The sequence below is a fragment of the Lacerta agilis genome, chromosome 1 (assembly GCF_009819535.1).
Source record: "Lacerta agilis isolate rLacAgi1 chromosome 1, rLacAgi1.pri, whole genome shotgun sequence".
Taxonomy (NCBI): Eukaryota; Metazoa; Chordata; class Lepidosauria; order Squamata; family Lacertidae; genus Lacerta; species Lacerta agilis.
In genome coordinates this window covers 70078077-70105523 of record NC_046312.1, presented here as the reverse complement: position 1 = coordinate 70105523, position 27447 = coordinate 70078077, and the positions used below count along the sequence as shown (strand labels likewise).

General features: G+C 39.5%; 1 protein-coding gene across 1 annotated transcript in view; it reads left to right on the top strand.

The window, feature by feature from the left end:
- Positions 1–27447, top strand: part of ABCC8 (ATP binding cassette subfamily C member 8) — a 57106-nt gene that overhangs the window by 3256 nt on the left and 26403 nt on the right. The window contains exons 3-16 of the mRNA XM_033153767.1: positions 1823–1944; positions 4181–4347; positions 5029–5271; positions 5809–6000; positions 10596–10760; positions 11384–11539; positions 14586–14720; positions 15138–15300; positions 19860–19900; positions 21478–21623; positions 22258–22363; positions 22958–23068; positions 24630–24705; positions 25520–25625. Coding sequence (XP_033009658.1) covers positions 1823–1944; positions 4181–4347; positions 5029–5271; positions 5809–6000; positions 10596–10760; positions 11384–11539; positions 14586–14720; positions 15138–15300; positions 19860–19900; positions 21478–21623; positions 22258–22363; positions 22958–23068; positions 24630–24705; positions 25520–25625 — 1929 coding nt within the window. The remainder of the gene's footprint in view (positions 1–1822; positions 1945–4180; positions 4348–5028; positions 5272–5808; positions 6001–10595; positions 10761–11383; positions 11540–14585; positions 14721–15137; positions 15301–19859; positions 19901–21477; positions 21624–22257; positions 22364–22957; positions 23069–24629; positions 24706–25519; positions 25626–27447) is intronic.

Here is a 27447-nt window from a genome sequence, read left to right as displayed (position 1 = left end):
TCCTGTACTTAAGAAATGCTAGCACATACTTGCATCTGAAGAGCAATCAGCAGTACAGAAAGTAACTCAGTGAATTTAAAAGGGGATTACAACAGCTTCTTGAATCCCAAACAGTTTATCTTTTTAACAGTCTACTTGGCAGCAGAAGGTTGTGTTAGGCTTTGGCACCCAGCCAGTCCTTAAGATAACATCACATAATAAAATTTCTGTTGCTCATATCTTCCTGACAAATTTCTGCATAGTATACTCACAGCTTTAGCAGTCAAACTGTCAAATTTTCAATATTCCTCTGGGCTCTTTTGGCCTCTGGTAGTGTTTACAATCAGTATAAGGGAGTTTAAATGGTGGCAGGTTTAGAACAGAGGTTGAAGAAATCCATACAAATCCTTGGGAGAACCTTTCTCATCTACATATATCTGCTTAAATGAAGGATAGTGTTTCTGCCTTTAAAACTTGTCTATTCTTTTACGCACTATGAACCCACTACATCAAATTTTATAGCCTTTCTCTTCAATTTTAGTGAAAAGCTGGCTTCCTCACTGTACCTGGACTTGTACCTTTGTCAGATACCCCCCCCCCTTTTCACTTTAAGAATACATTGTGCCAAGATGACACTGCTCTGGGGAGTACTGTCATCAGAAAAGCTCATGGTATTTATGAGAATCCCCAAACACATTTGGTCCACCATTTAAAATTTTTATTAATTAATACTGGACTACACAGACCCTTGTTCTGATCTAGCAAGGCAGTTGCTACGTAATCAAAGGTCTACACAATCTGACTTTATGATAATTGTATCTTGCTTAATACAACTTTCTGCCCAGCTGGGTAATCAAACCGAAATTGGAGCTTTCTGCACAGAGTGATTATGACACATTTGAATTATTTTATGATTGTGTTTGTTTATGTTTGCTTATGTGTGTCAAAGGGAGGGAGAGAAAGAGGTGGGAAGCCCCTTAAACCAGTGTTGTTGTATAACATATTTCAAATAAAGCTATAAAATTATTTCTGTTCTAAGTGCAATCATATTCTCATTTAAACAAGTTTACTGTGAAAGGGAATAATATCTTCATGTGCACTGATTTACTTTTTGGTCGGTAATTAGTTCATTAAGGCTGCGATGATATACCCATTCCCTCAATGGGACTTACTTCTGAGAGACATGTATAGGATTGTGCTGCCATTCCGTTTTGGGCTCATCCAGCATGGGTCCAAGTGTTGTTGTTGTTGTTGTTGTTGTTTGTTGTCCCATGGTTTCTAGACACATGTCTGAGGGGTTTTGCCCTTCCCCCAATGTTTTCCTCAAGAGAGCCCACTCTTTAGCCAAAAAGAAAAAAAGGAGCAAATGTCAATCCAGAGAAAACCAGATTGATGTTTGCTCTGATTCAGCAGTAAAGATCAGGTTTCCCAGGGGAAAGTGGCAGGACAGGGGCAAGTGTGGATGAACCCTAACTGAAAATTAAAGTGATGCATGGAAATTTTCCTTTCTTCTCTGCCCTCATATGAATCATAAACATAATAAATTCCATGATGATTGAAAAAGAAAGATGGGAAAGCTAACATTGTTGCAAGTATTTAGGGGGGGAACCACTCACTGGACTTCAGCCTTGTATCTTAGGAGTGGGAACTCTTTATGTGTGTATTTGCACACGTACACACACACACACACACGTACCATCTGGAGCGACTGAACCATACATGCATTCCTTTGTGTGTTATCAGAATCTCTGTTCAAATAAATTTGGATCTTCATGTAGGCTTCAGAGCAAACATGGTACTCTCCATCAGGGTACTTCTGAATAATGTGTTTTGTTATACTTAGGGTTTCAGAATCTCGTCATTTGCACCTGTACATGCCACCTGGAATGGCGTTCTTAGCAGCCATCACGTCAATTGTTTACTATCACAACATTGAAACATCAAATTTTCCAAAGTTATTAATAGGTATGTACCCACAATACAGAAAAAAAATGTGAATATGTGAATATGTTATGAGGAGAAGGTCTGTTAGGTCTTGCTGGAGGCTCACTTCAGTGCCCCCCAAACTGAAATTTTATTCAAAACAAAATAAAATAAAAAATCCTTCCAGTAGCACCTTAGAGACCAACTAAGTTTGTTCTTGGTATGAGTTTTCGTGTGCCAAGAACAAACTTCGTTGGTCTCTAAGGTGCTACTGGAAGGATTTTTTATTTTGTTTTGTTTTGACTATGGCAGACCAACATGGCTACCTACCTGTAACTGAATTTTTATTGTCTAACTAAAGCTTATTAGTACTGTTCTCCTCTGTTTCCCACTAACAAAGCTGATTTCAAGACTCTAGTATTAGTATTTTTGATTAAATGAACTCCCCCCATTTATTATTTATTAAGAACATGGCCATAGCCAGGATTTATGTTGGGGGGGCAGGCTTCATGTTAGGTGGGGGCAGAACCTCAGTTAGTATTTTCATTGATTTACTTGATTTGGGAGGGGGCAACTGTCCCTCCCTGCCCCCTCCCCTTTGGCTACGCCCATGATTAAGAATTATGTCCCACCTCATATTCCAGAATACAGTATCTATTTGTTGTAAACACCAGTGCTTTGAGGCTACATGGCCATTATCACCATACACATATTGCTTTGATATTTTTCTTGACAATCATAAACTGTATAAAAAAAATTAGCTCTACAGAATTGATGTTCCTGGAATTGTTGGCAAACAGTGTCTTTGTTTGTACTGTTGATGCAAGTAGCTTCCTTGGGAATAGTTATGGGAGTCATCTCATCCCTTGACAGGAAATTTGTGTCATATGTGAATAGTTCCACAGTTGTTTGGCCCATATGTTTCTCTGAGAAAATGGAAAACGACAATTTCCCCCTGTCTAATCCCATGAGACTGAATGTCAGAAAACCAGCACTTCCTATGTGTATTTATTTAACTATTTGAACAACTCAATACTTAGTCTAATCTGCTGAACAAGAAGCTGTGTTTGTTTGGAAAGTTGAAGTTAAAATATCTAAATAAAAGATGGGTCACTTTGTTCTTCTATAGCATTGATATCTAAGAATATGGTGAAGAACTTCAGCTCTGCAGCAAAATAAAGCCCTCCAGGTCTTTCTCTCTGGCTCCTATAACTCTCCCCAGATCACACTCTGTCTCCGCAGTCCATTGTTCCCCACTAGCACTGCTTCATGTAGGCTTTTTTTGCCTGGCTGTGTCCTGCACCACACTCAAATGAAGAACTTGAACTTGCAATTAAAGCAAGCTACTATCTGCCTGTAGTTCCTGTGAACAGCACAACAGCCTGTGCTTGGGCGTGTGTAGCAGTCACAAGGATGTTAAATAAGACTGCTGATTAATTATTTTACAATTAACATACCGAAGACTGATACAGTGGTACCTCTGGTTAAGTACTTAATTCGTTCCGGAGGTCCGTTCTTAACCTGAAACTGTTCTTAACCTGAAGCACCACTAATGGGGCCTCCTGCTGCCGCTGCACCGCCAGAGCACGATTTCTGTTCTTATCCTGAAGCAAAGTTCTTAACCTGAAGTGTTATTTCTGGGTTAGCAGAGTCTGTAACCTGAAGTGTATGTAACCCGAGGTACCACTGTATATCAAACTCACTTGTCATTCCTCCCCAAGGTGATTGCCTCCATGTGGCAAGCCTTTCAATACACCCACTAAACCTTTTTTTTCCAGGTTCTGGTGCCATTGCAAAAATTCCCTGCCCCACAGGGCAAATTACAGTACAGCACATGAAGACTTGGCTGTGTGAGGCAGAAGTCACCAGGAGCTATTTAAAAACATGCTCTTGTTAATGAGGCTCAGAAAGAGAATCAGAATATTTACAAGGGAATATTTACAGGGAAGCTTGTGTAGGAGTTAGTCAGAATTTCTTTCTCTCTCACACACACACACAAAAGTTTCACCAAGTACATTCGGCATACCCAACTGAAACTGTACAAAGCAGGTACAAATCAATGCCAGAGACAGTTATTGTAGTCATGCCTGAGAATGGTTACATTTATTCCTTAACTTTGTGGTTGTAAGCTTAGTCAAAATTCAGAATTTCCAACATTATAGAAACCTAATTTGCCAAAAACTTACATATTCAGGACAGATCCTTTGAACAATCTTGTAATTTTATTTGCCGCCTTCGAAGTGCTGTACTGACCAGTGCTGTATTCTTCTTCCAACAGCCTTGCTAGTCTACTGGACTTTAGCTTTTATAACCAAAACCATCAAATTTGTAAAGTTTTGTGATAATAATATTGGACCTCTCCAGCTTCGATTCTGCCTCACAGGATTCTTAGTAGTTCTTTATGGACTGTTGCTTCTTGTAGAAATTAATGTCATCAGGGTAAGGGTAAGTTGCATTTCCTGCTAATTTAGATGGTTAAAAGCAAAGTTGTTAATGTTGTCCATTAGCAACTGCATCTTGAACGTACTAGTATTTCTGAAGTCCCATGAATATAGGTTTCCATATACATTTTCTTAGAAGGAGGTGGAATATTAGAGTGACATCCACTCAGTCCTAATTCAGTCATGTTCTTTTTCATGCCTCCTGGTGAAAATAAATCTGGCCATATACAGCTTTGTAAGCCCAACATGCTAGTTATAATTAAGCTCAAGTAATTGACAAACTACTTTGACATTGTTCCTTTCCCCTTCCCTCTGCCATCTCCTGGAGCATCAGGAGCACCAAGTTATAGTTTGCAGCACTGCTATGTTGTAATTGCAATTTGAATGTGTTTAATGTTGCTGGATCCTGTCCATAATAGCCTTCAATTTTGACTCCCTGGATAAAATATTGCTTAAGAAATTTGTTCTGTCCAGAAACACAGCAGTGTCCTGCCAAATATATACTGTACTGCTTGTCAAGCATTGAGATACTGGAAGGTGAGGAATCAATTGAAAATCCATGCCTTAAAATCCATGTCAGCCTGGTCCTCTTGGACAGAGGACAACACATATTACAGTACAGTATCCTATTATTCCTGCCCCCCCCTCCATTAACTTGCCTAAAATTCTTTTTGTCTTTGTTTAGAGATACGTTTTCTTCAAAAAGCCCAAGGAAGTTAAGCCTCCTGAGGACCTTCAGGATCTTGGAGTCAGATTCCTGCAACCTTTTGTGAATTTGTTGTCCAAAGGAACATACTGGTGGATGAATGCATTCATTAAAACAGCTCACAAGAAACCAATAGACTTGAAAGCCATAGGAAAGCTGCCTATTGCCATGAGAGCTTTGACAAATTACATGCGCCTGAATGAGGCCTTTGAATCTCCAAAGGTATGAATAGAAAACGATTACCCACAACTGCATTTCTGGCTTTAAACATGACTTGAATGCCGACAGAAGAGCTCCATGCATGCAATGGAATGCGCGTGCCTACAGTCCGGTAGAAAAATGTCTCGCTTCTCTTAAGCACCTATCAAAATGAATAAGGATTGGAAATTTGGCCCATGATGTTCTCAGAGTTAAACTGTTTGGTGTCTAACATCCTTTTATGTAATAAATTTTTTTTACCAGTATTTGTTTATTTGGCTCAGCTTTAAATGCACTGTTTGTAACAGCACAATTATTCCATCGGTGCAGATTTGCTTATTTCTTTTTATATTCCCCCCACTTTTCCTTTGGTGCCATGCCTTTTAGGTGGTAGACCTGTGTGCAGTGCTAAGTAAATTTTAGGTACTTTAAAAATTAATGATAAATTGATAAGTCAAGTGAGAGGCTTATGAACATGATTTGTGAATGTTACTTATCACTTTGGAATATTACATTTCTTTCCATTAAAAGCAATTTTTCTTTAAATTATATATATGACAGAATAAAAACACTCCAAATCCGCAAGGATCCAAGTCTATCTGGTGTGCCCTCTGTAATGCCTTTGGAAGACCACTGGTCCTAAGCAGCACTTTCCGTATTCTGGCAGATCTGCTTGGATTTGCTGGCCCACTGTGTATCTCTGGAATTGTTCACCATGTTGGAAAAGACAGCAACAACACCTTCCGCCCCAAGGTACTATTTTTGTATTGTTATTATTTAACTTCTATATTAGCCTTCTCTTAACATAGTATTGTCAAGCTCACTTTCTTACACAGTTGGCCAAAGGTGAATGTGGCACTTATGCCAAAAAAGGGTAGCCATAAACAAAACAGGACCGTGTTAACCCCATGCTTTTGTGGGCCCAAGTGTTAAACTTATGACTAACTTGAGCAGGGATGTGTTTAAGCAAGGAAGGTTTCTATGGATTAGTACCTCAAATTCTATACTGAAGAGGCTGAAGAATGGAAAGGAAGTTGCTCTAAACAGTATCTTTTTAAGTAACAAAAAACCAGATTTTACTGTGACAAAGAATTTCCATCAGAATCTTTAGAGAGATAAAATAAAAGCACACATGGGGATGCTATTATCTCAGGACATTATATTCAATTTTTTAAAAAATGAAGACTGTGATTTTCTGGAGTACTCTCCAGGGATTGGGGGAGGAAGCAGCTCTTCTGCAGAATACAGATCCAAAGCAAGCATGTGGTTATGAATTAGTACTAACAACATGGTGTGTTTTTATTGCTAGTTAATGCATCGCATTAGAGACTCATAAACAAGCCAGTTTGATTGAAAGACTTCTACTGTTGTTAATGGGCTTGCATCTGCTACCATAACGGAATGGAAATGGATATCCTATGCTGAGGATGAAGAACTAATTTTATGTTTCTTTCTTTCTTTCTTTTTTTAAATAAAAATGCTTTATTTTAATGTTTCAAATTATAATACATACACATATTTCCGACAAAACATACACAACCTACATACATTTTTCAACATCTTAAAAACCAAACACTCCATCATACTTTCCTTATCTTCATCACACTCTACCCACCACCTTCCAACACCCCACACCCCACCCTGTGCATGACTTCCAGTCAACTCAGCTATAATTTCTTTCTGTTTCTCCTCTTTCTTTCTTCTAACACACTATTATTCCAATTTCTCGTTTATTTACAGTTCCCCTTTGTTGTCTAACTTATTTAATATCCAATAGTTGTAACGGAACTTGTTCATTATAATAGGAGATTTGACTTTTCAACATAATTTTTCAAGTATCCTCTGAACGCTTTCCAATCTTTGTCTAATTTTATGTTTCTAAATCAATCAATATTCTGCTGTTTTCATCCCTTCTTCAGTATGTTAGTGTACTTACTGGGTTACCTTTTCTATGCTGTAGATGGGAAGCATCTAGAACAGAAGTTCAGCATATTGACTCAGGAATTACTGAATAATGAAATAATAAACATATTACCTGAAGGATTGTGTTTTGCAGCAAAAACAACAGTGAGCCTTGTGGCACCTTAAAAACTAAGTTCTATCTGTTTCCACAAAAGCTTTCATCTCCATCAGATGCATGAAGTATTTTCCTAAGTTGCCAATATATATGCACATAGTTGCAGGGGTTGGGATTCTAAACACTGAGGTCAGAGGAAAATAAAATGAAAAAGGTGCAAACAATGAAAATTACATTATTAACAAAAGCCATTCACAAAGCTATTGTAGAGATAACACAAACATTATGGGATTGATAAATTAGTTAATGCTTACAGGGGGGACGGGGACTGAAACCCTTGATCCCAATATCCAGCCATAGGTGATAGTACTGTACTGTCCCTTCTTCCATGGAATTGATCAGAGGATACAGCTGGGTAACCTACCGTACCTGGGAAGTGTTCTTTTTGGTGCATGTAACTACCATTGCAGGTGGGACTTTGCACTCTACCTAGTGGCAGCAGGCAGAATTTGCTGCTTGAAAAAATCCAAACTTTGACAAAGCCAGTCTATATGATTCAGGCCTTTATTTTGTGATTGCCTTGTCTATCTTGCCTAGGTTTTTGTCCTTTTGTCTTTTCCTTTTCTGCTTGTTCTTCTAGAAGGATAGGAAAATTTCCAGTTCCATCTTAGCCAGGTGGACTAGGGCCTACATCACCCCAGAGGATTTTCCTATTCTGATTTTCTGTACAACTCAATATTTTGAGGTCTAGAGCCCAAGTCCCATGAGGAAAGGCTGAAGCATACCATATGTTTAGCCTGGAGAAGATATTATTAAGCCTGGAGAAGATATTATTAAGAGGAAATATGACAACCATATTCACATATCTGGTGGGCTGCTACATAAATGATGGAGCAAATTTTTTTTGTTGTTGTTTCAGCAGGTGGAACTCAAGCCAATTGGTTCAAATTGCCAGAAAAGGGATTTAATGCAAAATATTAGAAAGAACTCCATGCTAGTATGTGCAGTTTAACAACAGAACAGGCTACTTTAGAAGGTGGTGGACTCATTAGAAGTTTTCAAGCAAAGGCTTGGATGACTTCCTGTCAGGAGTGTTCACAGGGGGTTGGACTAAATGAAATTTTATTACAGCTTCTGTGTTATGCACTTTTCACATTATTATAAATGTCCACCTAGAAAAATATTCTCTGATATCAGCATTCAGTGTAATTTGTCTACCTTCTGCATATTGAGGATGGTATGTCACATTCCTCCCATATGCCTTTTAAACATGTATTAATCCCAATCACGTCATTTGTGGGGGATCTTACCTCTCACCTGGGGTAGGTAAATATTTAAGCAGAATACGTTTTAAAATAAAAGCATATACCATCCATATATCTAGAGATCACTTTTCATTTGTCAGTAGCTCAGGAATAGATTTTGAGATACAAAGAAGCTGATTGCTAGCCAAATCAAAACAACATATATTTTTAAGGGGTATAGACTTCCAAACTTTTACCTTAGGGGGGGGAATGTGATATAGTAAATAACATTACCATTTAAACCAGGGTTAATAGCTTCTCAGACGGTAAATCAAATTCATTCAATAGTTAAATTTAAATTGTAAAGGAATTATGATCTGATCTAGCAGAATTGTCTATTTCACCATCTTGGATAATTTCCCACAAATCATAAAGGATTATGTGTCCTTTATTCCCCAACATGAAACACCTTGGTTTTGAACATATCTTTCCCCAATTTGATGAGATTATGTGCAATTTGGATCATCAGTTTATCTGGTCAGATTCTATTAGCAAGGTGCAGCTCCCTATGACAAGATTTCCATAGGGCCCAATAGAGCTGTGTACCCTTTTGTTCTCTTGGTGCAAGAACACAGGTTTGTGCATATGAAGGATGCTGGGTCATTGTGAGGATTGTTGGGTTCCCTTATTGCTATCTAGCTCTTGCTTTCTTCCTCTCTGGAATAAGATACTGAAGGTTTCCAAGGTGGATGCTGAGGGAGGAGGGAGGGAAACAGAACACTGTTGAGCTCTGTGGAAACCTCTTTCTAATGCAGGCACAGGACTGAGTATATGCATTCCAAAGAATTCTCTCATGTTCCAATAGCCTGTGAAACAAAGTCATCTTGGAGAACTTAGTCTTCTTGAATATCTACTTCTCAAGGTTATTCTTGATAAGAGTCTTGTAACACAAAACTAATACCACATCACATGCAGTCTCCTTAGCATCTCTCAAGGGCAGCTACTTAAGTCTTGACAAGTAAACCTCAAATGCTAAGCTTCTGTCACTTCCATTCTCTCATTGCGTTTAATATTGCTTTTCTACTGCTGAGGAACCAGCAAGTGATCATGTTATATTGTAAATCGTCTATGAAGATCAAATGTTCAAAAGAGCTGCTACATTTTTAACTGCCATGATGGGCTTAATTTTGAGAATATCTAAATTTATTGCCTCCAGATTTAAAGCTTATGTTTTATGCTTCTGAAAGATACCACATATCTTGTTAAGAAAAGCAAGTAGATCACATATCTTTATGATAGGCTGTCTGGCTAAGCCTGTGTTCAGGTTGCAAAGTTGCATAGTTCTGGATAGGCCAAGGGAGACTTCAGAGTTCCACTGAGTATTTACTGTGTTCTATTATGACTATTTCTCACATGATGCCTTGCTGGATACTTGTAGGGAGGGAGATATACTTTAAATTTTATTCTCTGTACTGCCCTGGAGACAGATGGTTCAAGGACTAGGAATGCCAAGAAGATCTCATTGCTATGATCAGATAGTCACCTTCTCAATACTCACATTTTGACTTTATTGAGGTGGCAACCCAGTATGGACAGTCCTTGGCTGGGGACTCATGTCAGGAGCTCCCAGAGGTTCTGATCTGGTGTGGGTCCCATATATTGTGAGCTACCAGACTGGAGGTTGCAACTCCTATAGCTATAGCTCCTATCCACACCAGCAAGCATGGCCAGTGGTCAAGGATGGTGGGGGTTGTAGTCCAAGAGCGTCTGGAGAACCACCTAGGTTCTGGACTCCACCCACCCGGGATGACCATTGAATCCTCCTGGACAGGAAAGAATATGAGGGCTTCTGGACATCATTAGCTTTCTGAGCTTTGGCACTGACCAATACTCCAACATTTGGTCCTCAGTCTTGACTTTCTCTTTGGTTCTTCCTAGCATTGTCTCTTATTTCAATAAAAGGATTGTCTGAATCACTGAAATAAGTCATTGTTCAAATGTTTGAGAACTCTATTTATATAAAGAATTATACAAAAGCAAAATTAATTCTGAATTTCCTTCTTCTCTCCCCCTCCCCCCCCCAACAGACCGAAATACTTGGTGTTTACTTCATTTCATCCCAAGAATTCCTGGCCAATGCTTATGTGTTGGCAGTCCTCCTTTTCTTTGCCCTTCTGTTGCAGAGAACTTTTCTCCAAGCATCGTACTATGTTGCCATTGAAACAGGAATTAACCTGAGAGGAGCAATACAGGTATTTCAGACAATCCAGAAAATTTTGCCTAATGAGCTATACAGTCACTTCTTAACTGTTTTGAGTAAAGGAGCATGTTTCTAACAAACTCCACCAATCAAAAGAAAAAGAAAGAAAGAAAAGCTTAAACAAGCCTGGGTCAAAAAAAATTCATTTTTTTGAAAAATAATAAACCATATGGACGGTATCTGATTTGTGCATAAAATAGAATCATGCTTCAATTTAAACATCATATAATCTATATCCCATAAAATCACCTTATCTCCAGGTATGCCAGGATTCTCCTGACATGCCCAGGATGTTTGGTTTATTTCGCTTTGTTCTATAGTCTCCTGGTTATGTAACAATCTTTCATATCCTTGCTTTCTCCTACAGAAGCCTGCAGCTGTCTTATGGGTCCTCTGTGATTTATAGATGACATCTGACTTAATAAACATAGCTTGTGTTCCTATACTGTAAAAATAAAACACCATTAACACCCTGTATTTCAAATAAGCAATCATTCTTTATTTGTAAGCTTAAAAGCCACTTATTCTATCACATGAAACATGTGTACACCAGCTCAAAAACATTTAAGTGAGAAATGGTCTATAAATTCTTAAATAAAAAATTTCTCATTCTAGACTAAAATTTACAATAAGATTATGCGGCTGTCAACTTCCAACATGTCCATGGGGGAAATGACTTCAGGTCAGATCTGTAACCTGGTTGCTATAGATACAAACCAGCTGATGTGGTTTTTCTTCCTGTGCCCTAACCTTTGGGCTATGCCAGTGCAGGTAAGGAAATTAAAGTCCATACAACTTTAGTCCATGTAAATGGAGATAAATTTGGTGTGTGAGAGTTATTACAAGGAATCAGTATGTGGCACAGCAGAGTATTTGCTCACTTGTTGCGTGGGATTTAGAGACTGGGATATAGAGACACATGATATTCAAAATATTGTTGCTGGGGAAATGCACGTCTATTCAAAAAAAAATAGTTGTTATTGAAAATAACCTGAGGAAAAAACAAAGCTGTGGCTCCTTCTTGTCATCAAGTTGCAGAGTAATAATAATAGTAACAGTAACAATAATAAGCCCTTGTACTGAGCTGAAGCAGAATTGCCTCTGCCTGGCTAAGGTGGCCTTCCACCAAATGGGTAGGTGAAAGTGCCACTAGCAGGATCACCTCCAGCAGCAGCCAGCAGAAAGCCACCAAATGGGGCCTTCTAAAGGAAGAATGGGGAAGGGGTTGAGCCCAACTTGGAGCCATTGGCTCCTGAGCCAGTTTGGCTGCCATCACATGAGAGCATTGGGCCCAGTCATGGCTCACGGATTGTCCTACCTCTGCTCTTCTTGTCCAACCACCATTGATGGCAGGACTGCACATGGCAGGACTATGGCAGTGGCCATAGTGTTCTAAAAAGCATCACCACTCAGTAGTTGGGGTTTGAATTGCCCTTTTAGTCTGAAAGAGGTAAAATATATCCAGTGACTCAATTAAGAGTAAGCACTGTTAGACAAGACACATGTCCATTTCCAATTTGCTCCCTCAAATTCTAACTACTACTGGCATGAGCAATTTACTGTCCTGTCCTGGGGCAGAGTAGAAACTTTCCTACTACAGCCTACCATTTCCAAGTGACCAGTAGAATAGGTGCAGCTTATTGTATAATAGAAACCATGATGGCAGAATCATTCAGGACTATCTTTTCTGCCTTCCATGATGTTGCAGTGCTTATATGTTCAGTTAGCTTTCAGGGTTCCCTGAAGGCACATGCTTATAGACCCAGGAGACAACTTCCAGTGCACTTTTGATTGGCTTAGAGGTGTCAGGTTTCTCCCCTTCTTTGTTTGACATTTATTGTCAGGAAAACAATTCTGTGTAGAATTCTTAGAATCCTTTGCAAAATATGCATTTTTTAAACATATGAGTCATGCACAGGAGTAATGTCTGTTTTTTAATTAAATAGCTTACCTTTCATTTAAAAGCACAAGATAAAAGCACTTCCTTCAATTATTATCTGTTCTCATTAAATGCTCAAGATGATAAAACTTGCTTCATTCACAGGATAATACAATCGTGGTAAAAAGATTTCTTTGTGAATATTAGTTATTATAGAATCCTCATTAAAACCAGTTAAATGATTTCAGACTTTATTTGAAGGGAATTCTGTACTTCATTACACAGCTTTTTCACAAGGTTATTGTGCTTCGGTGATATTTAAATTGCTTATGTACTACTTTGCATACATCTGAACTGCCTTTTGGACACTGAATAATTTTCATCAAGATGCTAATAGTCTTTTCATATTCAGTTATTTAAAGTACAAGCAAAGGGGGAGCTTACATTTAAGCAGTGAGGTGGTGCAATGGGTGGGAAGGAATACCGGTAATCAGAGAACCCAACTGGTGAGCAGTAAACAAGAATGTAGAGAGTTCCTATATGCTTCGTAGAAGACACAAGTAGGGATGGAGGTTGGGAGGCAGCTGGGTTACCACTAAAATCACATAAACATGCCCAGTGTGGGCCGCTTACATCAGCACATGAAATGGGCAGTCCTAGTCAGTGTGCCATGTTGACTTCAACCCCCCCCCCCAACCTATATCACCCTGTTGCATCTCCCACTGGTAAAAATATGGTGGTTACCTTAACCCTTGGATGTTGATAAGTGGCATCTGCCTATTCTTATTCATTGCCTCTGCTACCTCACCAGCTTCTGCTACATTTCAACTATTCATGTCTGCTATATAGTATTAGTAAGGGATTTTTTTCCTATGTTGTACAGTCATATATCGGCTCCCGAATGCCTTGGGAGTCGAACGTTCCGGCTCCTAAATGATTGGAAAACGGAAGTGAGTGTACTGGTTTTTGAACGTTCTTTTGGAAACCAAACGTCTGATGGGGCTTCCGCGGCTTCTGATTGGCTGCAGGAGCTTCCTGCAGCCAATCAGAAGCCGCGCTTTGGTTTCCAAACGTTTCAGAAGTCGAACGGACTTCCAGAATGGATTCTGTTTGACTTCCGAGGTACAACTGTAGATGCATATGGACATACAATAGGACAGGTGTCAACTGGGACAGTTAAAATTTGAACTTCTTGTGTTTTTTGAGAACATGCAATCTAAAAAACGCTTTTGTCTTTGATGAATACAGTCAAGCCATTTGTCCAGCTAGCTCAGTATTGTCTACCCTGACTGGCAGATGCTCTCCAGAGTTTGAGACAGATGCCTCTCCCAGTCCCAACTGGGGGTGCTGGGGACTCTACCGCTGAGCCAGACTACATGCTCTTAAGCATGCTTTCAAGCAAATGTTTGCCACTTTTGTTTTGAAGGGAAGGTGGCTGTGCAGGGAGGAATAGTTTAGCCTTTTCTTCCCACTCACAATTCAGAAACAAGCTGGATCTCTCAGCCTCAGGATTCCATTTGAATGATAGATTGTTACTCCTATCCTAATGGATGGCTGAATGAATGAATGAAATCAAGAGGTGCTGCCTGCTGCTACTACTGATATCTAGAGCAAATTTTAGATTTTAAAATCAATATCATTTGCTTCAGGGAATTTCAAGCTCTTTTCCTAAACATTTCCACATCCTATAAAATCTTGTATATTGAGTTAATCATTTTGATTTTTAACAGTGGTTCACCCCCAAAAGTGCCGCTTGTAGTAATGTGTCAATGAAGATTTGGGGTTTGTGAGACTTTTGAGTCAGATTTGGGACTAATAGATTGCTAAAATTCTATCCCTTAATACAGATTACCTAATAGCATCCAACTCCTGGTCATTCTTTACGTTGTTTTGGTTGGGAAATATAGTGCCCCTTCTTCTTCTTTATTGTTATCTCAGATTATTGTAGGAGTCATTCTACTCTACTACCTGCTTGGAATCAGTGCCCTAATTGGAGCTGCAGTGATCATAGTGCTTGCACCTGTTCAGTACTTTGTAGCCACAAAACTTTCACAAGCTCAAAGAAGCACATTGGTAAGTCTTTTCAGGTGTGTCCTTTTAGGTCATGAGTACGTATATATCCATACAGATACACTATTGTAGGAACAATATGCTTTGCACAATATCAACACAGAAAATTCAGCTTCAAGATAAGTTTCGTCAACATTCTTCCAGTCATCTTGTAAGCTTGTGCTGAAAGGCAGCATAAAAATCTTTGAAATGAAATACACATAAATACTTCCATATGCAATGATAACCTCCCATCCAGAGAGATCAAAGTGAAACTGAAGAGCTACTGGAAAGCAGAAGACACAAGTTCTATATTGTGTATAGCATGCAAGAACATCTGTAGTCAATTTGTATTAGCATAGCGTGTATCCTTAGATAACACAGTATTGCTGCAGTGTTGCAATAATCCTCCTTAAATTAATGTCTGTGTCAATGGTTCAGGAATATTCCAATGAGAGGCTTAAGAAAACAAATGAAATGCTTCGAGGCATAAAACTCCTTAAGCTCTACGCCTGGGAACACATATTTCACAGCAGTGTGGAGGAAACCCGGCAAAAAGAAATGACTAGCCTCAGAGCTTTTGCTCTCTATACCTCCATATCAAGTAAGTCTATTGCTTGACTTTGTCCCAGGATCAGTTTTTGTCTCAGCATAATTATGAGTGTACTTGCCATTTAAAGGTGCTGCAGGTTTAAGAGCAGGGGTCAGCAACCTTTTTCAGCCATGGGCCGGTCCACCATCCCTCAGACCATGTGGTGGGCCAAACTATATTTGGGGGGGGGGGGGTGAACAAATTATATGCCCCATAAATAACCCAGAGATGCATTTTAAATAAAAGCACACATTCTACTCATGTAAAAACACCAGGCAGGCCCCACAAATAATGTAGAGATGCATTTTAAATAAAAGGACACATTCTACTCATGTAAAAACAAGCTGATTCCTGGACTGTCCATGGGCCAGATTAAGAAGGCGATTGGGCCGCATCCAGCCCACGGGCCTTAGTTTGCCTACCCCTGTTTAAGAGTCTATTTCCAGTTCTAATATACCAGCAGAACTGCCAGTAGCACAAATACATTTTATTGTGTTTGGAAAAGGTTTATGTAATCCATTTAAGTATTGAACCTCCTGGCAACTGAATGCAGGAACTAGAGTTTGAACTAGAGTTTGGGTTTATCTATACTTACCTTTCCTTCACGCTCTCCAGGCACAGTCCCTGAATTAAAGCTCCATGTCCAAGCGCCTAGCCTCTGACTTTCCTATGCCCTTTGCAGTATAGTTAATACTTTCTGAGCAGCTGAGGTCAAGGAAGGAAAAAAATCCATGTAGCTGACTCCCATGAGAAAAGGATAGGTAAAGGTTCCTGGAATGTACTGCCCTTACATGTCTCTGCTTTTTTTGAAAAGCATTGCTTTAAAGTTTCAAGATATTGAATTAGTACAAGTGTCATAAATTTATGACACTAAATCTTGATTAAAAATACTAATGGGGTTATTATTTTATGGGATTGCTTTTAATGAAGGCAGTATAGAAATGTTTGTAAGATATAACATGGGACCATCATGAAAAATTAAAGATTTCACATATTATATTATTTCTACCTCATTCTTTAAACATCACAATTATGTGTCTGGACTCAGCTACATTAGTGTAAAAAAAAAAAGCATTTAAAATGTGTTATAACACTGTGACACCAGATGGCGATGTAGACTTCCATCTTTCGCCAACGTGATTTCCCATTATGAGGTTTTCAACGCATTTTCCTGAAACCTTTTTTTGGATGTGTCTAGATCCAGCCTCTGTGCCTTATAACATGGGTGTATCTGAGACAGAAATGATTGCCACAAATAGTATCGAGCTGCTCACTATGGCCTTGACGATTAAAGTCCTTTTCAGATGATCCACTCAGTTCTAGGGCTCATCCAGACTTCCTTTTTGTGCTGCGTTTCTAGGCAAATGCCCAGGGTTTAAAGCTCCAGGTTTTTTTTTGTTTTTGTCCTAGCCCTTTCCCCAGGAAAACCCATGTTTTAATGCTGAATCAGAGCAAAGGGCAATCAGGTTTTCTATGGTTGTCTGGGGAAAGTGCCAGGACAAAACAAAAAAACTGCTTGGACACAGAACTTTAAAGCTCAGACATGTGCCTAGAAAGTTTGGCGCAAAAGGAGGTCTGGATGAGCCCCCAGTGAATATGTTTGGCTGTGAACAGGAGCACAGCAGTAGGCCATGCCCTTTGACATATGCATCTTCCTTTTATGGTAGGAACAGAGGCCACCCTTATGCAAACTGTATGTGCATATGGTTCTCACGGTGATTGGGCCTTACGTTATGAACAAAATTTATACAGTGGTATGGTGGTTTCTGAATGGCTTAGTTGTTGAACAAATCGGCTCCCGAACACCACAAACCCAGAAGTAAATGTTCTGGTTCGCAAACGTTTTTCAGAAGTTGAACGTCTGACGCGGTTTCCGCAGTTTCCACTTGAGTGCAGGAAGCCCCTGCAGCCAATCAGAAGCCACGCCTTGGTTTTTTAATAGTTTCGGGAGTCGAACGGATTAAGTTTGAGAACCAAGGTACCACTGTACTCATATGGCAGGTTTAAGCATGAAGTCACTGGCCTCATTATTTTTGAGCTCTAAGCACATTTCCTCCAGCCTTAGTCCAGCAGCATCTCACTTAGGTGGAATCTACACACATATAAAAACCATTATGAAAGTGTTTTTTTAAAAAAGTGTTTTTAAAAACTTTGAATTTTCCATAAGGCTCACCATCACCATCTAGTGTCACATTGTATATTGCACTTAAAACACACTTTAAATGTTTTAGTTGCAGCTTAGTTGCAGCTTTAGTTTAGTCGGTATCTGAAGAAGTGTGCATGCGCACGAAAGCTCATACTAAGAACAAACTTAGTTGTTCTCTAAGGTGCTACTGGACAATTTTTATATATTTTTTTAGTTGCAGCTGTATAGCTGAGTCACTAGTTAGTGTCACTTGCTTATTTAAATCAGGACTGTCACTGAAGGAAAAACTGGTTTTATACCGGTTCAGAATTTGATACTGTAAGGGAGACAGAAATAGTTGTTTTCCCCCACTTGAAAAGGTATAAATAGAATGATAGACATAAATTGTGTTTCATTTACAATCCATAATTTATAGTGGTTTTGCATTTGTGTTTTGCATTTGCCAGTGAAACCAAGTCTGAAAGAATCTCAGGTTCTTAAAGAAATAATATGAAAACTGGGAGACAAACATTTAATAGTAATTGATTTGCATTTCCTGGCAAGCCTCTGAGGGCCAATTTAAATGCCTGTGGCTGCTGGCTGAAACTCTCTTTGCTGATGCAATATTTAAATGTCTGCCCACATATGCCTGTCCTGAAAAGTATATGCATGCCAGGAAGAGCTTCCTTTGGAAGCATGCTACCATGTACTGGTAAATACACACACACCCAGCAAGAATTTGGGCCAGTTCACACAAGGGCACATAAAGATTACTCTTACCATATAGATTGCCCCAAACCATACACAATAAATAATGTTTAAATGACATCAAGCAATTATTCAGAGCCCCAACCCCTACCATCCACACAGGTATGTGGTGCCAGCTTTCAATATGAGTGCTTGGCTGGCAGCTCTGAACTGATAGCAAGCTGATCTGAAAGGCTGACACCATACTCTGATTTATGTGCAGTTAGTCCTATATGCATGTCTATTCAGATGTTCAATGGGCTTATTTCCAAGTAAGTGTGAACAATGATGTGGAAACTCCAATTTTATGGATGGTGATCACGTAAAATAATACAAAATCAAATCAAAGGACATCAAGATTTGTGTTTATATTATTATTTAAGGCTGAAGGATTATATTGCTGCTGATGATCTCTCATTCTGCACAATCTGCAGCTAATTTCACTCGATTTTGAAACATTTCCTGTTTATATTTAGCTGCTGCAGCAAGATTACAGGATGAACCAAGAAATCAAACAAAACGCCAGAAATGCATTCTGTTATTGAGATACATTGAGTACTTAGACGTGGTTACTGCTTGCTCAAATTAGTAAGAAGTTTGGGCAATGCTTATGAAGGGATAATTAGTCACGTTACAGGAGATAATTTTTGTTAATGACGAATTTAAAAGTGAACCCAAGGCAAAAAAGAAGAAGCATTTGTTCCATTCCCCAGCCATCTGGGGGTAATAACCTCTAAACGCTACAGTGATTTGACTAGGCACAGTGGGAAAGCTGTTGTGTCCTGGGTACACAGAAGGTCAGGTCAGTGTTTCCAGGAAATGTATTTGTATTGCCATTATTCATTTGTATTATTACATGCCACCCTCAATCTCTGCTGAGTGGTAGCAAAATTCCAGGAGGTTCCATGGCACTCACCCTATGTTGTGTTTCCATTGTGGAATCAAGGCACTGTGGAGCTAATGTCTGGTTTATTTTACACATATTTACAGTCACTTCAGTGCTGTTAACACAGTGGTTTGACTTCACCCACAAAGGTGCACTCCATTGTCTCTTGAGGCAGATGGATGCCATGCCAGCAAAAACACCAGGAGCCTTCAGTGGAGGGGGTGCAGAGCACTACATCCCAGGAGTAGTCCTCATTGCTTCTCTCATAGCTTCAGTGAGCTTGGATCCAAAGCAGCAGCCATTTATGGCCCCCCAGCTTCCTCCCTATTTCCTCCTTCTTGTTCCCATAACACTTTGCCAAAAGAAAACCATCTGTGTAAGGGGACAACTTCTTCTGTGTGGCATCACACCCACAAGGCCCTGGCAACCTCCCCCTTGTTTACCTGCAGGGTCTTTTGTCTTGTAGATGGCTTAATGACAGGGCCAGCATCTCCCTTTGTCCCTCTGTCTGACAGAAAAACAAGCTCAGCTTTTCAGATCTGATTAAACCCCAGCATCCAAGAATCTGGGGGGGGGAACCTGGCACCTAGGGATCTGGGGGATCCCCCACTAACTCAAAACTCTATAATGGCAGTTCCAGTATATCCTAACTAAAAGGGCAGCATCCAAACAAGACAGGATGAAATCTAGGTAGATTTTTAAAAAAGAAAATCAGAAATAACTGTTATAGATACAAAAGTGAAATGCACGTAGAGATGTGTGAAGCCTAAGTATATTGCAATAATCAGTAAAATATATTTGTTTTACTTGCAGTTTTCATGAATGCAGCAATACCTATTGCAGCTGTTCTTATAGTAAGTATTTTACTGTTAAAAATGTAGATATGTTTTAACATTTAGAGAAGAGTGCAGCTACAAAGCCCTCTGTTACCGGTACACTCTACTAATAAAATATTAACTTTATGTACTGTTATCCTGTCCTTCAATAGATGCATTTGAAAACTGAAATAGATGTGACACAAAATGATGTTTAATTATGTGTACGCAGAATTACAGAAAGCATGGAGAGTTAAATCACAATGGAGAACAATTTGTTATTTGGGAACTCTCTCTCTCTCTCTCTCTCTCTCTCTCTCTCTCTCTGTGTGTGTGTGTGTGTGTGTGTGTAAGCTGTTGTACCTTATCTTATTTTACGTATCAATAGATTTTTCTTGAATGTCTGTAATATCACTTTACTGATACTTAGATCTTACTGCTATTTAGATCTTAAATATGGACATCACACCAATGATACATTTTGCAGCATGTATCCCTGTTCTCTCAGCATCATCCTGTGCTTGTATATTTAAGTCTAGAATGCCCTGTCCTCTTATCATGTAAGCTGACAGAGTGACGATGGCTGAGTACACACAGACCAGTTACCACGCTATTTCAAAAGCTCTAGAACAGGCATCCCCAACCTTCAGCCCTCCAGATGTTTTGGACTACAACTCCCATCATCCCTGACCACTGGTCCTGTTAGCTAGGGATCATGGGAGTTGTAGGCCAAAACATCTGGAGGGCTGCAGGATGGGGATGCCTGCTCTAAAAAGAAGAAGAAGAAGAGTTTGGACTTGATATCCCGCTATATCACTACTCGAAGGAGTCTCAAAGTGGCTAACATTCTCCATTCCCTTTCTCCCCCACAACAAACATTATGTGAGGTGAGTGGGGCTGAGAGACTTCAGAGAAGTGTGACTAGCCCAAGATCACCCAGCTGCTGCATGTGGAGGAGCGGAGATGCGAACCCGGTTCACCAGATTACGAGTCTACCACTCTTAACCACTACACCACACTGGCTCTCATGGAATGTAATCTCCATACAAGATCTAATCTCCATAGAAGATGTGTTGTTGTCTTCCCTGTAATTGATTCTATTCTATAATACACGGGCCATACAGAACCTAAGACATGGATTCAGGCCGCTCCCACTGACACTTTCCTTTAGATGGCACCGTTTTGGTGCATGCAGGAGCCAATCCAGTAAGGGAATCCAACTGAAGACTTTTGTTACCATGCATAGATTGTACTAGGGCAGCCACAAACATCCTTAGATATTACTCTTGCCTAAGTTCTGCTCCGAGATGCATCTTTGAGAGTAACTCTATACTGCTCTGGACTTTCAGATGGACATAATACTATTTCTTCCATATGCATTCTTTTCTTCTTTATTTGTTTTTATAATGGGGAAAGCTCTTATATAATTGTCGCATTTGTAGCTGATAGTTAAATGTACATTAAGTCTGCCTGACAGAATTTGCAGTGCTTAGTTGCATAATGTCACCTCCTGATCATTAGGGCTTTTGAAGTGCAGCAAAATATTTTCCCTGCATTTGTACCTTTAATATAAGAGGTAGCTGAAAGAATTTATTTTGCTGTCTTTTCTTTTAAAGACATTTGTGGTCCATGCCCACCTGTTTGAAAATGCTGACTTTTCTCCTTCGGTGGCCTTTGCTTCACTCTCCCTCTTTCACATCCTTGTCACGCCACTGTTCCTGCTCTCCAGTGTGGTTAGATCCACAGTCAAAGCTCTTGTAAGGTAGGGTTTCTGGAGTGCCTCTGTCTTACATATGAAGCTTCTTACTGCAGTGTTTAAGAGCTTGTGGTATCCATCCGATGCTTTTGCACTCTAATTAGACACAATTATTTTCAAGGTCATTACATAGTAAGTTTCCCCACCCCATATGCAGCCACTATAGCTATGTTCTTGAATTCCCAGCTCATGCAATAAGTTATATGATTTTTTTTGCTTTCAGGTGCAGGTGGGGGGGGGGACCTCAATGTGAGGACACCTTAGACAAAAGTAGTAGCACCACAAGATGATGATGATGTAAAGTTTAAGACATTAGACCTTCATCCCACCAATTGTACTGGAGCCACTGGAGTAAAACATTACAGTTTTATTTCAGCCTTGTGCACAGTTATAGGATTTCTATACAGCAGAACCTTGGTTCTTGAACTTAATCCATTCCAGAAGTCCGTTCAACTCTCAAAACGTTCAAAAACCAAGGTGCGGCTTCCGATTTGCTTCGGGAGCCAATTTGTTCGTCAACTAAGCCATTTGAGAACCAAGGTTCTACTGTACCATGGGAATTCTGAAATGCACACTGTTACAGTAACTGGCACCATGTATAATATTTCCTTAATTTACTACCTTTTCCCTCTTTTCATAGCGTTCAAAAGTTAAGTGAATTTCTCTCAAGTGAAGAAATAGGGGAGGAACATGACAAATGTGCAGAGCCAAGATGCAAGGACAACCACAGCAAATACCAGGCAGTTGTAAGTGCTAATATTGGGTTGTGTGCCAAATGTTTGCCTCCTGCTCTTTAATCCTTGTGAACCACCCCAATAACTTTGTCAGTTCCCTTGTAATTAATTAATAGCTACATTTGAAAAATGTTAAAACTAGCTAAGGACTATACCATGACTATTTTTGTTTAAGGCATGCAGTGGATAGAGTGGGGGAGGGGACACTGGCTATCATAATCAAGTGGGGAGTAGAAAGCCCATCCATACCAGAAATGGTTAAGAGGCAGCAGTAGAGGCTGAAGGCAACCCAACCAGTCCCATGCAAATGTACAATTTGTTACTGGCTTCCAAGGCCTAGTGTAGGCAGTGGTTGCTGTCTGTAGGGTCTGTTATCCAGGCAGTCACTGCACAGTTGCATAATGCTGATTGACACACAATCCTGTCTCCTCTGCTTCTTACCAACCATTTCTAGGAGCGGTTCGGTGTATCTTTTCCCCATAGTCCCTCCCCAGTCATGATTAATGATTGCACCAGAAAACCAAGTCATTGTCCACTCTTACTTAAGGTTCTTTCACAGTCCTGTCACCACTCACCATGTATTTCTGTCTTCCTGATCTTGCACAGCCCCTCAAAGTTGTTAACCGTAAGAGACCTGCCAGAGAGGACTGGAACAATTACAGCTCTCCTTTAAGAAGACCTGTTAGCACCACAGAAGCAGATGATTATTGTGTAAAGGTGGTAATAAGGTCACTTTTTCTAATAATGTTGTTACTAATAAGCTCAGAGTTCTAGAGCCACGGTTCCAGGTTCAAAAAGCAACAAATACTTATTGCCTGGAAAACCCACATTTGCATTTAGAAAGCAAAACAAAACATGACTGCCGAGGAGTAAGTTCTCATTGAAAGATTGTGGTATTTATCTGTATCTAGAAGATAGAAATAAAAATAGTTTTCCAGGTAGCATGGTTATCAGTTTGTGAAATGGGTCTTCTTGAAACACTCCAATTTAGCCCAGCTTTCAAGATGTTTTCAGGCATAATTTGTGTCAGGTCTCGAGCTAGTATCTGCTTTTGATGCTAGAGCTTGACACTGGAAAATATAGTGTGAGAGTGGATAAAAGTGTCTCTGAGCTAGTACGCAGTGTGCATTTCTATTGACATTGTCTTCACACATCAAAAGCTAGAGTGAAAAGCTTCTAGTCCAAAGGGTAGTGTTTTCAGGCAGACACTTTTTTTTAGAAATTAAGCACCTCCTCCTCCAACTGTATGATTCCTCACTTACTAACCTTCACTCCTTTGTCCTATTGTGCTCCCTTAATAATGCCTTCTATGCATTATATATGAATGACAAGGGCACAAGTGGTTTTTCTGTAGCTCAGGAATTCCTTCCTTGTGAGGACAGTTCTCCTCAGAAAGCTTTACCCGAATTGAAATTGAGTTATTGTGTATAAGTTTATGACTATTTTAGTTGTGTGGTTTATGTTTAATTAAACTATATGTTCTGATTAAGTCGAGCATTTTTTAAAACCTGTGCATGTTTACTCAGAAGAATGGGAAATATCTTCATGTGGACATTAGAGCTTTCATCCTCAACACATTTATTAGGGAGCAAGCACCACTGAAACTTACTTCTGAGTAAACAGGTCCTGCAACCAGCTCTGAAGGAAATTATAAAACTCAACCCAGAACTGTTGCTGTTACTATGCCCAAGTAATCTCAGTGTTCTGTGTCCTGTGAAATTTTGGAGTTTGATTAGGGTCTGATGAACAAGGACATCAAGTTTCCCTGGCACAGGGGAAGGAGTTGTACCAGACCAGTTGGTTTGTGATTTGCACCCTAAAGAACAAAAATATATTAATAGCTAGGAGATGATCTGGTTGAATTTATGTGGGGTGTTGCCAAGTTGTAGTTTTAAGGTTTAAAATTTCCAGTTATTATTTTTTTACACCTATGTTTGATTGCAAGCCATATTTGATGCACATTTGGCCAGAAAAGTGGTCAAAAATAAAAAAAATTAATATAATAAAAAATACATAACTTAACAATTCTCCAACTAGCCAAACAAGAATGCCCATTTTAATATATCCCAAATACCACAGAATTTCTTAAAATAATACTCAGATGAAAGCATAGAAATTCAAATTGGTCAAAAAAGGGTAAGCAAGAAATTAGATAGATCAAAGTGGGGTGGGGCTAAACTGTCTCGTTAGAAAACAGCAAATAATTTTTAAATAAAATGTCTGAGTGAGATTTTGCAACGGCATGGATTATTTATCTTTTTTGCTATTGTTGTCATAGGTCACAAATGGATTTTTCACTTGGACACCTGAAGGCTCTCCAACATTGTCCGGCATTGATATTCGAATCCCTCAAGGTACTAAGCCACTCATTATATTTTTTCCCCAATGATTTTTATTGGTTTTTACATATATTTTCTTTGCACAACATCATCACAACCTTTTCCCAAAAATAAAACATTTGGCTCCACGAGCCTGTGACTTCCTTCCTCCCCGACTAATGGTTTTCAAACTTAATCTCTATACATTGCATTTTCCTGTATTTCTTATTCCTGTTAAATCTTATCCTTATATATTTCCTTACTTAATTACAGTAAGTAATAAATTTATCCTTACAAAGCTTCCTATAACCCTACTTTGTTGTTGTTGTTGTTGTTGTTGTTCAGTCGTTCAGTCGTGTCCGACTCTTCGTGACCCCATGGACCAGAGCACACCAGGCACCCCTATCCTCCACTGCCTCCCGCACCCTACTAGCAATGTTAATTGTTTACAGTTGTCTTTCAAATATAATATAAATTTATTCCAGTCTTTCTGGAAAACCTGGTCCTGCTGGTTCTGGGTTTTTCCTGTCAGTTTCGCCAATTCTGCATAGTCCATTAATTTCATCTGCCACTCTTCTTTTCATTATAACAAACATTTTCTTCTTCTTCTTTGCAATAACTCTGATCCAGCAAGGGAGATCTCCATGCAGAAATATGCTCCTTTGCAGGAATCAGAAACCTCCACAATGTGGGTGGGGGGTATTCCTTTCCACACCCACCTTTGCAATATCACCTAGTGCACCTGTGTGAATGTATTGAATGTTTACTCATTGTGCGCAACTGTTTCTGGATCAGGGCTCACTATCTAGTAAATTTAAACTTCAAATAAAATTCTTTTTTATTACTGCAGGTCAATTAACAATGATTGTGGGACAGGTGGGCTGTGGTAAGTCATCCCTCTTGCTAGGGATACTTGGGGAGATGCAGAAGGTATCTGGGAATGTAATCTGGAACAGGTAATTTTATTCATACTTTTAAGTTACTGTGTAGTTTATGCAAGGGATACAGACTTAACTTCAAAGCTATGGTCTTGAAGACCAAACCATGTTTATACTGTATATTTTATATTGTTGTTAAGAACAGGCATAGGCAAACTCGGCCCTCCAGGTGTTTTGGGACTACAACTCCCATCATCCCTAACCACTGGTTCTGTTAGCTAGGGACGATGGGAGTTGTAGTCCCAAAACATCTGGAGAGCCGAGTTTCCCTATGCCTGGTTAAGAATATCGGTTTTCCTTACTTACCTCTTCCACGTATATGCAACTGCAAACAGCCCCTAATACTAAACATATATATTTGTAAGTAAACCCTACTTATTTCAGCCAAAGCACAAGAATACCGCTTTAAGAGCCTGGGGAATTACCGTATACAGAAACTACATATAAAGAAAGCAGAACGGTTGGCTTGAAATTATATTTACTATGCCTGTGCTGGTATGTTCTCTGCAGAATCAGCACTATCTTAAATCAAGAAATCAGTGTGGGTCTATTATTAATTGCCTCACGATTAACATTCTCTTTGCCAGTACTTTTGTTAAAACATTCAGTTAATTTGAAAGAAAACACACTATGGAATCCAGCAGTTCACGTTGCAAATGGCTACACATTTTTGTTTTCTCAGCTACATCTCCATTCCAGTGACCAAACCATATATCCTTATGATGTTCTTTATTGACAGTTTGCAATTTATTGACAGTTTGCAATAAATATAAATTTTATTATATATATATTGACAGTGTCTCTAAAATCATGTACGTATGAATGAAACATACTGCTGTTATAATTAGTTCCTATCCACTGTATAGCTATGGCTATTATTAAGGTATACAATGGTAGTGTCTTTCTAATACCTCTGTGTGTCCTTCCCAAATCAGCAAGTGTAATTTACCGGTATACACCCAAATGGCTTTTTGTTAGCTTTTCCCCCACTTTCAGTAAAAAGTCAGCAGAGTGGGTTGGTTGTTCCACCTAGTGGTCAAAAGGGAAACAGCAACCATTTGAGAGGCAGGCATCCAGTTCTGCTCCTGCCTTTGGTTGAAGTGCAGCCAGTCGCCATTGCTCTCGCTAATCTTTTTTCTCTCTGAATTTCTTCTAAATCTTTCCTCTTCTGTTTCCCTTCACTCCATAGCTCTCTCCCCCCCCCTTCTCTCCTGTTCCTGTCCCCACCCCCTGCTCTCCACTTAAATAAAAGTGAATATAAAAATAGAATCCTTTCTCTTACTGCCTTCTCCCTCCTGTTCCAAGAAGGGACTGCTGGCTTTTCCCCCCACATAAAACCATTCCCTTTGACTTCAATGGCATTAATTCTGCCAAGTCCAACTTTAGAGCCATTGGATGAACTGGATGATTCAAGGCAGAGGTATCCAATCACCCCTGACCTTGGGCTATGCTGGCTGGGTTGGCTCAGAGGTGGTCCAACAACAGCTGGAAGACAACACATTGGTTACCCTTCTTCTCTATTGTAAAGGGTTACAATAAAGCTTTTCAAATTTCAAGTCCCTTTTATTCTTTAAATATTTGTTAATGCAAATCTGCTTAACTTAGCTTAGTTTGGATAAGTGATTCATTGTAAATTAATGCAACAAAATGCACCTTATGTTCTGTCAGTTAGTTTATCAGCCTAGGGCTTGCCGATCAGAAGGTCGGCAGTTCGAATCCCCATGACGGGGTGAGCTCCCATTGCTCAGTCCCAGCTCCTGCCAACCTAGTAGTTTGAAAGCACATCAAAGTGCAAGTAGATAAATAGGTACCGCTCCGGCGGGAAGGTAAACGGCATTTC